The sequence below is a fragment of the Pseudophryne corroboree genome, assembly GCF_028390025.1.
Source record: "Pseudophryne corroboree isolate aPseCor3 chromosome 8 unlocalized genomic scaffold, aPseCor3.hap2 SUPER_8_unloc_6, whole genome shotgun sequence".
In the NCBI taxonomy this organism is placed as follows: domain Eukaryota; kingdom Metazoa; phylum Chordata; class Amphibia; order Anura; family Myobatrachidae; genus Pseudophryne; species Pseudophryne corroboree.
The window spans coordinates 261655-275217 of record NW_026967624.1 but is presented as its reverse complement, the minus strand read 5'-3'; the positions used below and the strand labels follow the sequence as shown (position 1 = coordinate 275217).

The window sequence follows — 13563 nt, the reverse complement described above, 5'->3', positions numbered from 1 at the left end:
ACAGGCTGGAGGTAGTGGGTGTATATATGTATCTAGGTCTGTGTTCTGGTCAGGGACAGGAGGTATGACACAGGCTGGAGGTAGTGGGTGTATATATCCTTCTGGCTCTGTGTTCTGGGCAGGGACAGGAGGTATGACACAGGCTGGAGGTAGTGGGTGTATATATGTATCTGGCTCTGTGTTCTGGGCAGGGACAGGAGGTATGACACAGCCTGGAGGTAGTGGGTGTATATATGTATCTGGCTCTGTGTTCTGGTCAGGGACAGGAGGTATGACACAGCCTGGAGGTAGTGGGTGTATATATGTATCTGGCTCTGTGTTCTGGTCAGGGATAGGAGGTATGACACAGTCTGGAGGTAGTGGGTGTATATATGTATCTGGCTCTGTGTTCTGGTCAGGGATAGGAGGTATGACACAGGCTGGAGGTATGAGGTGTATATATGTATCTGGCTCTGTGTTCTGGTCAGGGACAGGAGGTATGACACAGGCTGGAGGTAGTGGGTGTATATATGTATCTTGGTCTGTGTTCTGGTCAGGGATAGGAGGTATGACACAGGCTAGGGGTAGTGGGTGTATATATGTATCTGGCTCTGTGTTCTGGTCAGGGACAGGAGGTATGACACAGGCTGGAGGTATGAGGTGTATATATGTATCTGGCTCTGTGTTCTGGTCAGGGATAGGAGGTATGACACAGGCTGGAGGTATGAGGTGTATATATGTATCTGGCTCTGTGTTCTGGTCAGGGACAGGAGGTATGACACAGGCTGGAGGTAGTGGGTGTATATATGTATCTGGGTCTGTGTTCTGGTCAGGGATAGGAGGTATGACACAGGCTGGAGGTAGTGGGTGTATATATGTATCTGGGTCTGTTTTCTGGTCAGGGATAGGAGGTATGACACAGGCTGGAGGTATGAGGTGTATATATGTATCTGGCTCTGTGTTCTGGTCAGGGATAGGAGGTATGACACAGCCTGGAGGTAGTGGGTGTATATATGTATCTGGCTCTGTGTTCTGGTCAGGGACAGGAGGTATGACACAGGCTGGAGGTAGTGGGTGTATGTATCCATCTGGCTCTGTGTTCTGGTCAGGGACAGGAGGTATGACACAGGCTGGAGGTATGAGGTGTATATATGTATCTGGCTCTGTGTTCTGGTCAGGGACAGGAGGTATGACACAGTCTGGAGGTAGTGGGTGTATATATGTATCTGGCTCTGTGTTCTGGTCAGGGACAGGAGGTATGACACAGTCTGGAGGTAGTGGGTGTATATATGTATCTGGCTCTGTGTTCTGGTCAGGGACAGGAGGTATGACACAGCCTGGAGGTAGTGGGTGTATGTATCTGGCTCTGTGTTCTGGTCAGGGACAGGAGGTATGACACAGCCTGGAGGTAGTGGGTGTATATATGTATCTGGGTCTGTGTTCTGGTCAGGGATAGGAGGTATGACACAGGCTGGAGGTATGAGGTGTATATATGTATCTGGCTCTGTGTTCTGGTCAGGGATAGGAGGTATGACACAGTCTGGAGGTAGTGGGTGTATATATGTATCTGGCTCTGTGTTCTGGGCAGGGATAGGAGGTATGACACAGGCTGGAGGTAGTGGGTGTATGTATTCATCTGGCTCTGTGTTCTGGTCAGGGACAGGAGGTATGACACAGTCTGGAGGTAGTGGGTGTATATATGTATCTGGCTCTGTGTTCTGGTCAGGGACAGGAGGTATGACACAGGCTGGAGGTAGTGGGTGTATGTATCTGGCTCTGTGTTCTGGTCAGGGACAGGAGGTATGACACAGTCTGGAGGTAGTGGGTGTATATATGTATCTGGCTCTGTGTTCTGGGCAGGGATAGGAGGTATGACACAGCCTGGAGGTAGTGGGTGTATATATGTATCTGGGTCTGTGTTCTGGTCAGGGACAGGAGGTATGACACAGCCTGGAGGTAGTGGGTGTATGTATTCATCTGGCTCTGTGTTCTGGTCAGGGACAGGAGGTATGACACAGGCTGGAGGTAGTGGGTGTATATATGTATCTGGCTCTGTGTTCTGGTCAGGGACAGGAGGTATGACACAGCCTGGAGGTAGTGGGTGTATATATGTATCTGGCTCTGTGTTCTGGGCAGGGATAGGAGGTATGACACAGGCTGGAGGTAGTGGGTGTATGTATTCATCTGGCTCTGTGTTCTGGTCAGGGACAGGAGGTATGACACAGGCTGGAGGTATGAGGTGTATATATGTATCTGGCTCTGTGTTCTGGTCAGGGATAGGAGGTATGACACAGGCTGGAGGTATGAGGTGTATATATGTATCTGGCTCTGTGTTCTGGTCAGGGACAGGAGGTATGACACAGGCTGGAGGTATGAGGTGTATATATGTATCTGGCTCTGTGTTCTGGTCAGGGACAGGAGGTATGACACAGGCTGGAGGTAGGGGGTGTATATATGTATCTGGCTCTGTGTTCTGGTCAGGGATAGGAGGTATGACACAGGCTGGAGGTAGTGGGTGTATATATGTATCTGGCTCTGTGTTCTGGTCAGGGACAGGAGGTATGACACAGGCTGGAGGTAGTGGGTGTATATATGTATCTGGGTCTGTGTTCTGGTCAGGGACAGGAGGTATGACACAGGCTGGAGGTAGTGGGTGTATATATGTATCTGGCTCTGTGTTCTGGTCAGGGATAGGAGGTATGACACAGGCTGGAGGTAGTGGGTGTATATATGTATCTGGCTCTGTGTTCTGGTCAGGGACAGGAGGTATGACACAGGCTGGAGGTAGTGGGTGTATATATGTATCTGGCTCTGTGTTCTGGTCAGGGATAGGAGGTATGACACAGGCTGGAGGTAGTGAGGTGTATATATGTATCTGGCTCTGTGTTCTGGTCAGGGACAGGAGGTATGACACAGGCTGGAGGTAGTGGGTGTATGTATTCATCTGGCTCTGTGTTCTGGTCAGGGATAGGAGGTATGACACAGTCTGGAGGTAGTGGGTGTATATATCCATCTGGCTCTGTGTTCTGGTCAGGGACAGGAGGTATGACACAGTCTGGAGGTAGTGGGTGTATATATTCATCTGGCTCTGTGTTCTGGTCAGGGATAGGAGGTATGACACAGGCTGGAGGTAGTGGGTGTATATATGTATCTGGCTCTGTGTTCTGGTCAGGGATAGGAGGTATGACACAGGCTGGAGGTAGTGGGTGTATATATGTATCTGGCTCTGTGTTCTGGTCAGGGACAGGAGGTATGACACAGCCTGGAGGTATGAGGTGTATATATGTATCTGGCTCTGTGTTCTGGTCAGGGATAGGAGGTATGTGCCCTGGTACATGAGTTATTGATCTTCTTTATTATCTCTCTTCCAGAGGTCATGATGGACATGGGGTACTCACGTGAAGAGATTAAAGATGCTCTAAGCTCCAATAAGTACAACGAAGTCATGGCCACTTACCTGCTGCTTGGAAGGAAAGCCGAGGTCGGACACCAGTGATATACTCAATCATTTTCTTTGGCTGTGGCATCCCTGTGAGAGGCACCTCATTACCCCCTCTGTCTCTTTTATAGAATGAAGGTGGGGAGTCTCGTTCCGACAGCACTCTCTCTCTTTCTCGGTGTCGAGTCACCTCAGATGTCACCAATGGTGCCACCAAGTCCTCATCAGCGCACAACAAGAACCAGAGAGGTTATCAGAGGCAAAGGAGACACAGTGACTTCTGTGAGTATGCCTCGCTGGTCTTCTCCAAGTACTGTCCATGGCAGAAGATCTATACACCGGCACCATCACATATAATGTATATAGATATATACACCAGCACCATCACATATAATCTATATATAGGTATATAGACCAGCACTATCACATATAATCTATATATAGATATATACACCGGCACCATCACATATAATCTATATATAGGTATATAGACCAGCACTATCACATATAATCTATATAGTTATATACACCGGCACCATCACATATAATCTATATAGTTATATACACCAGCACCATCACATATAATCTATATATAGGTATATAGACCAGCACTATCACATATAATCTATATAGTTATATACACCGGCACCATCACATATAATCTATATAGTTATATACACCAGCACCATCACATATAATCTATATAGTTATATACACCAGCACCATTACATATAATCTATATATAGATATATACACCAGCACCATCACATATAATCTATATATAGGTATATAGACCATCACTATCACATATAATGTATATAGATATATACACCAGCACCATCACATATAATGTATATAGATATATACACCAGCACCATCACATATAATGTACATAGATATATACACCGTCACCATCACATATAATCTATATATAGGTATATAAACCAGCACTATCACATATAATCTATATAGTTATATACACCAGCACCATTACATATAATCTATATATAGATATATACACCGGCACCATCACATATAATGTATATAGATATATACACCGGCACCATCACATATAATCTATATAGTTATATACACCAGCACCATTACATATAATCTATATATAGATATATACACCAGCACCATCACATATAATCTATATATAGGTATATAGACCAGCACTATCACATATAATGTATATAGATATATACACCAGCACCATTACATATAATCTATATATAGATATATACACCGGCACCATCACATATAATGTATATAGATATATACACCGGCACCATCACATATAATCTATATATAGGTATATAGACCAGCACTATCACATATAATCTATATAGTTATATACACCGGCACCATCACATATAATCTATATAGTTATATACACCAGCACCATCACATATAATCTATATAGTTATATACACCAGCACCATTACATATAATCTATATATAGATATATACACCAGCACCATCACATATAATCTATATATAGGTATATAGACCAGCACTATCACATATAATGTATATAGATATATACACCAGCACCATCACATATAATGTATATAGATATATACACCAGCACCATCACATATAATGTATATAGATATATACACCGTCACCATCACATATAATCTATATATAGGTATATAAACCAGCACTATCACATATAATCTATATAGTTATATACACCAGCACCATTACATATAATCTATATATAGATACAGGTTGAGTATCCCATATCCAAATATTCCGAAATACGGAATTTTTTGAGTGAGAGTGAGATAGTGAAATCTTTGTTTTCTGATGGCTCAGTGTACACAGACTTTGTTTAATACACAAAGTTATTTAAAAAATTGTATTAAATGACCTTCAGGCTGTGTGTATAAGGTGTATATGTAACATAAATGCATTCTGTGCTTAGATTTAGGTCCCACCATCATGATATCTCATTATGGTATGCAATTATTCCAAAATACAGAAAAATCCGATATCCAAAATACTTCTGGTCCCAAGCATTTTGGATAAGGGATACTCAACCTGTATATACACAGGCACCATCACATATAATGTATATAGATATATACACCAGCACCATCACATATAATGTATATAGATATATACACCGTCACCATCACATATAATCTATATTTAGGTATATAGACCAGCACTATCACATATAATCTATATAGTTATATACACCAGCACCATTACATATAATCTATATATAGATATATACACCAGCACCATCACATATAATGTATATAGATATATACACCGGCACCATCACATATAATCTATATTTAGGTATATAGACCAGCACTATCACATATAATCTATATAGTTATATACACCAGCACCATTACATATAATCTATATATAGATATATACACAGGCACCATCACATATAATGTATATAGATATATACACCAGCACCATCACATATAATGTATATAGATATATACACCAGCAGCATCACATATAATGTATATAGATATATACACCAGCACCATCACATATAATCTATATATAGGTATATAGACCAGCACCATCACATATAATCTATATAGTTACACTGCTCAAAAAAATAAAGGGAACACTAAAATAACACATTCTAGATCTGAATGAATGAAATATTCTTATTAAATACTTTGTTCTTTACATAGGTGAATGTGCTGACAACAAAATCACACAAAAATTATCAATGGAAATCAAGTTTATTAACCCATGGAGGTCTGGATTTGGAGTCACCCTCAAAATGAAAGTGGAAAAACACACTACAGTCTGATCCAACTTTGATGTAATGTCCTTAAAACAAGTCAAAATGAGGCTCAGTAGTGTGTGTGGCCTCCACGTGCCTGTATGACCTCCCTACAACCCACACAAGTGGCTCAGGTAGTGCAGCTCATCCAGGATGGCACATCAATGCGAGCTGTGGCAAGAAGGTTTGCTGTGTCTGTCAGCGTAGTGTCCAGAGCATGGAGGCGCTACCAGGAGACAGGCCAGTACATCAGGAGACGTGGAGGAGGCCGTAGGAGGGCAACAACCCAGCAGCAGGACCACTACCTCCGCCTTTGTGCAAGGAGGAACAGGAGGAACACTGCCAGAGCCCTGCAAAATGACCTCCAGCAAGCCACAAATGTGCATGTGTCTACTCAAACGATCAGAAACAGACTCCATGAGGGTGGTATGAGGCCCCGACGTCCACAGGTGGGGGTTGTGCTTACAGCCCAACACCGTGCAGGACGTTTGGCATTTGCCAGAGAACACCAAGATTGGCAAATTCGCCACTGGTGCCCTGTGCTCTTCACAGATGAAAGCAGGTTCTCACTGAGCACATGCGACAGACGTGACATAGTCTGGAGACGCCAAGGAAAACGTTCTGCTGCCTGCAACATCCTCCAGCATGACCGGTTTGGCAGTGGGTCAGTATTGGTGTGGGGTGGCATTTCTTTGGGGGGGCCGCACAGCCCTCCATGTGCTCGCCAGAGGTAGCCTGACTGCCATTAGGTACCGAGATGAGATCCTCAGACCCCTTGTGAGACCATATGCTGGTGTGGTTGGCCCTGGATTCCTCCTAATGCAAGACAATGCTAGACCTCATGTGACTGGAGTGTGTCAGCAGTTCCTGCAAGACGAAGGTATTGATGCTATGGACTGGCCCGCCCGTTCCCCAGACCTGAATCCAATTGAGCACATCTGGGACATCATGTCTCGCTCCATCCGCTTGCACCACAGACTGTCCAGGAGTTGGCGGATGCTTTAGTCCAGGTCTGGGAGGAGATCCCTCAGGAGACCATCCGCCACCTCATCAGGAGCATGCCCAGGCATTGTAGGGAGGTCATACAGGCACGTGGAGGCCACACACACTACTGAGCCTCATTTTGACTTGTTTTAAGGACATTACATCAAAGTTGGATCAGCCTGTAGTGTGTTTTTCCACTTTAATATTGAGGGTGACTCCAAATCCAGACCTCCATGGGTTAATAAATTTGATTTCCATTGATCATTTTTGTGTGATTTTGTTGTCAGCACATTCAGCTATGTAAAGAACAAAGTATTTAATAAGAATATTGTTATGCACACCAGTGCCTGCAGGAATGTACTGGTGTCTGAACTGTTATGCACTCCAGTGCCTGCAGGAATGTACTGGTGTTTGAACTGTTATGCACACCAGTGCCTGCAAGAATGTACTGGTGTCTGAACGGATAGGGAAGCAAAACAAATGAACTCACAGACAGACTGGGGAATATGACATTATGTACACAGAAGGTGATAGGGTAACAAAATAAACACAAAGTGAACAGAGAAGCCCAAAGGCTAAGAAACTGGGTGTCTCCCTAGTATTAGTAATGCTCAGATGGAAAAAGCAAGATGTTGTGTTTTAATACGTAGAGAACCCGAAATGCTGTTGCTAAGGGCAACAGCAAAACCCTAAAGCAAGCATGTCCAAACTGCGGCCCTCCAGCTGTTGAGAAACTACATATCCCAGCATGCCCTGACACAGTTTTGCTTTCAGAGAATGCTAAAGCTGTATCAGGGCATGCTGGGATGTGTAGTTTCTCAACAGCTGGAGGGCCGCAGTTTGGACATGCCTGCCCTAAAGGGTTACCAACGGGTGTGGCAGTAAACTCCTTGGTCAGAGATGGAATGATAGACACAAGGAGAGTCTCCACAATCCTAATCCTCACTTGCAGTGCACAGGTTCAGCTTACTGCCACTAAACTGACACCTGAACACATTGCACAGTGAGAAAGGATTTTGGCAGGCAAGTCTGAGAATACAGCCGCAAACTTGCTAAGTTCACAGAGTAGCAAAAGAACCCCAGCAGGTTAAACAACTGACTCCAGTCTTACTGCTAGGTCTGGATTGGCAGAGTGTAGTACCAAATGCCCAGGCCTATTTGCAGTAAGCAACAACAAATACAAAGCTACACAGTACTGGCTAACTTTCAGGAACTGACTAACCAACAAAGATTCAGCAGCATCTGCTTAACCTGAGAAGAGGCCTTATAAAGCAGGTGCTGTCCACGCCCCACTCAGACCTCACAGACTGTGAGCACAAAAACCAGCACCGGATCCCCTGCCGTGCACAGAGCCTGTAACCACTGCACAGCAAAAGACCCGAACCGGAGTATCAGCTGCGCTCAGGTTACTCTGCTAGCACTTGTCTCCCGGTTGCCTTGACGACGTGGCAGCACAGGGCAGGAGACCCTAACAAATATGTCATTCATTCAGATCTAGGATGTGTTATTTTAGTGTTCCCTTTATATTTTTGAGCAGTGTATATACACCAGCACCATTACAAATAATCTATATATAGATATATACACAGGCACCATCACATATAATCTACATAGATATATACACCAGCACCATCACATATAATGTATATAGATATATACACCAGCACCATTACATATAATCTATATATAGAGACATACACCAGCACCATCACATATAATCTATATATAGATATATACACCAGCACCATCACATATAATGTATATAGATATATGCACCAGCACCATCACATATATATCTATATAGATATATACACCAGCACCATCATATATAATCTATATGTAGATATATACACCAGCACCATCACATATAATCTATATATAGATATATACACCAGCACCATCACATATAATCTATATAGATATATACACCATCACCATCACATATAATCTATATGTAGATATATACACCAGCACCATCACATATAATCTATATATAGATATATACACCAGCATATATAATCTATATAGATATATACACCAGCACCATCATATATAATCTATATATAGATATATACACCTGCAACATCACATATAATGTATATAGATATATACACCAGCACCATCACATATAATCTATATAGATATATACACCAGCCTATATAATCTATATAGATATATACACCAGCACCATCACATATAATCTATATAGATATATACACCAGCACCATCACATATAATCTATATAGATATATACACCAGCACCATCACATATAATCTACATATAGATATATACACCAGCACCATCATATATAATCTATATAGATACATACACCAGCACCATCATATATAATCTATATATAGATATATACACCAGCAACATCACATATAATGTATATAGATATATACACCAGCACCATCACATATAATCTATATAGATATATACACCAGCACCATCACATATAATCTATATAGATATATACACCAGCACCATCACATATAATCTACATATAGATATATACACCAGCACCATCATATATAATCTATATAGATACATACACCAGCACCATCATATATAATCTATATATAGATATATACACCAGCAACATCACATGTAATGTATATAGATATATACACCAGCACCATCACATATAATCTATATAGATATATACACCAGCACCATCACATATAATCTATATAGATATATACACCAGCACCATCACATATAATCTACATATAGATATATACACCAGCACCATCATATATAATCTATATAGATACATACACCAGCACCATCATATATAATCTATATATAGATATATACACCAGCAACATCACATATAATGTATATAGATATATACACCAGCACCATCACATATAATCTATATAGATATATACACCAGCACCATCACATATAATCTATATAGATATATACACCAGCACCATCACATATAATCTATATAGATATATACACCAGCACCATCACATATAATCTACATATAGATATATACACCAGCACCATCATATATCATCTATATAGATACATACACCAGCACCATCACATATAATCTATATAGATATATACACCAGCACCATCACATATAATCTATATATAGATATATACACCAGCAACATCACATATAATCTACATATAGATATATACACCAGCACCATCACATATAATCTATATAGATATATACACCAGCACCATCACATATAATCTATATAGATATATACACCAGCACCATCACATATAATCTACATATAGATATATACACCAGCACCATCATATATCATCTATATAGATACATACACCAGCACCATCACATATAATCTATATAGATATATACACCAGCACCATCACATATAATCTATATAGATATATACACCAGCACCATCACATATAATCTACATATAGATATATACACCAGCACCATCATATATCATCTATATAGATACATACACCAGCACCATCACATATAATCTATATAGATATATACACCAGCACCATCACATATAATCTATATATAGTTATATACACCAGCACCATCACATATAATCTATATATAGTTAAATACACCAGCACCATCACATATAATCTATATATAGAGATATATACACAAGCACCATCGCATATAGTCTATATAGATATATACATCAGCACCATCACATATAATCTATATAGATATATACACCAGCACCATTACATATAATGTATATAGATATATACACCAGCACCATCATATATAATCTATATAGATATATACACCAGCACCATCACATATAATGTATATAGATATATACACACCAGCAACATCACATATAATCTGTATATAGATATATACACCAGCACCCTCACATATAATCTATATATAGATATATACACCGGCAACATCACATATAATCTATATATAGATATATACACCGGCACCATCACATATAATCTATATATCGATATATACACAAGCACCATCACATAGGATCTATATAGATATATATACCAGCAACATCACATATTATCTATATATAGATATATACACCAGCACCCTCACATATAATCTATATATAGATATATGAACCAGCAACATCACATATAATCTATATATAGATATATACAATAGCAACATCACATATAATCTATATATAGATATATATACACCGGCACCATCACATATAATGTATATAGATATATACACCGCCAGCATCATGTATAATCTATATAGATATATACACCAGCACCATCATATATAATCTATATAGATATATACACCAGCACCATCATATATAATCTATATATAGATATATACACCAGCAACATCACATATAATCTATATAGATATATACACCAGCACCATCATATATAATCTATATATAGATATATACACCAGCAACATCACATATAATGTATATTGATATATACACCAGCAACATCACATATAATGTATATTGATATATACACCAGCACCATCATATATAATCTATATATAGATATATACACCAGCAACATCACATATAATCTATATAGATATATACACCAGCAACATCACATATAATCTATATAGATATATACACCAGCACCATCATATATAATCTATATATAGATATATACACCAGCAACATCACATATAATGTATATTGATATATACACCAGCACCATCATATATAATCTATATATAGATATATACACCAGCAACATCACATATAATCTATATAGATATATACACCAGCAACATCACATATAATCTATATATAGATATATACACCAGCAACATCACATATAATCTATATAGATATATACACCAGCACCATCACATATAATCTATATATACCCGTATTTGCCGGAGTATAAGACGACTGGGCGTATAAGACGACCCCCAACATTTCCACTCAAAATATAGAGTTTGTTATATACTCGCCGTATAAGACTACCCCCTTCCACACACCAAATAAAACGTAAAAGAACATCAGATTTGTGACATACTGTATATTATGACCTGATAAGAGATTTGGATAGGGAGTATTTATCAAGGTATGCATAAGAAGGGGGGAGGGGGCGAGGAGAAAGTTGTAAAATGTATAAAAGTATACCCTGTGTGCATTTAGTGTTACCGGTTTCACATGAGTGCCATTAGCATTAGTGCCATTACAGTACCTGTCATTGTCACCATTGTACGGCCACAACGCGACCGCAGCGCCTCCGGCCAGTCCCTGCATCTCCCTGTAATTGGCACCAGTGACCCGCCGCGGCCGCACTGGATACCGCGCGATACTGGATGGTGAGTAGAATGAGGTGGGCGGGCATCGGGAGGACACTATGGGCACCGGGCGAGTATCGGAAGGCCACTATGGCAGCTATGTCTATCCCAACTGAAGTGCACCCGGCATATAAGACGACCCCCCCACTTGGAGGCATGTTTTTCAGGGCAAAAAAGTAGTCTTATACGCCAGCAAATACTGTAGATATATACACCAGCAGCATCATATATAATCTGTATATAGATATATACACCAGCACCCTCACATATAATCTATATATAGATATATACATCGGCACCATCACATATAATCTATATACAGATATATACATCGGCACCATCACATATAATCTATATATAGATATATACATCGGCACCATCACATATAATCTATATACAGATATATACATCGGCACCATCACATATAATCTATATATAGATATATACATCGGCACCATCACATATAATCTATATATAGATATATACATCGGCACCATCACATATAATCTATATATAGATATATACACCGACAACATCACATATAATCTATATACAGATATATACATCGGCACCATCACATATAATCTATATATAGATATATACACCGACAACATCACATATAATCTATATACAGATATATACATCGGCACCATCACATATAATCTATATATAGATATATACACCGACAACATCACATATAATCTATATATAGATATATACATCGGCACCATCACATATAATCTATATATAGATATATACACCGACAACATCACATATAATCTATATACAGATATATACATCGGCACCATCACATATAATCTATATATAGATATATACACCGACAACATCACATATAATCTATATACAGATATATACATCGGCACCATCACATATAATCTATATATAGATATATACACCGACAACATCACATATAATCTATATACAGATATATACATCGGCACCATCACATACAAGCTATATATAGATATATACACCAGCAACATCATATATAGTCTATATAAAAATACAAATGTGTCTGGTCAGTGTCACGTGTGTGGCGTGTTACACATATTCACAATAATATTCCATTACATAGATACGCTGCACTCTGTAGATGGAATGGATGTTATTGCTGTGAT

At 39.6% G+C, this 13563-nt stretch overlaps 1 protein-coding gene across 2 annotated transcripts in view; it reads left to right on the top strand.

The window, feature by feature from the left end:
* The window catches only part of MARK4 (microtubule affinity regulating kinase 4), a 404265-nt gene that overhangs the window by 183020 nt on the left and 207682 nt on the right, over positions 1 to 13563 (top strand). For both annotated transcript variants that reach the window (XM_063950480.1, XM_063950481.1), the window contains 2 exons: positions 3351 to 3460; positions 3550 to 3700. In XM_063950480.1, coding sequence (XP_063806550.1) covers positions 3351 to 3460; positions 3550 to 3700 — 261 coding nt within the window. The remainder of the gene's footprint in view (positions 1 to 3350; positions 3461 to 3549; positions 3701 to 13563) is intronic.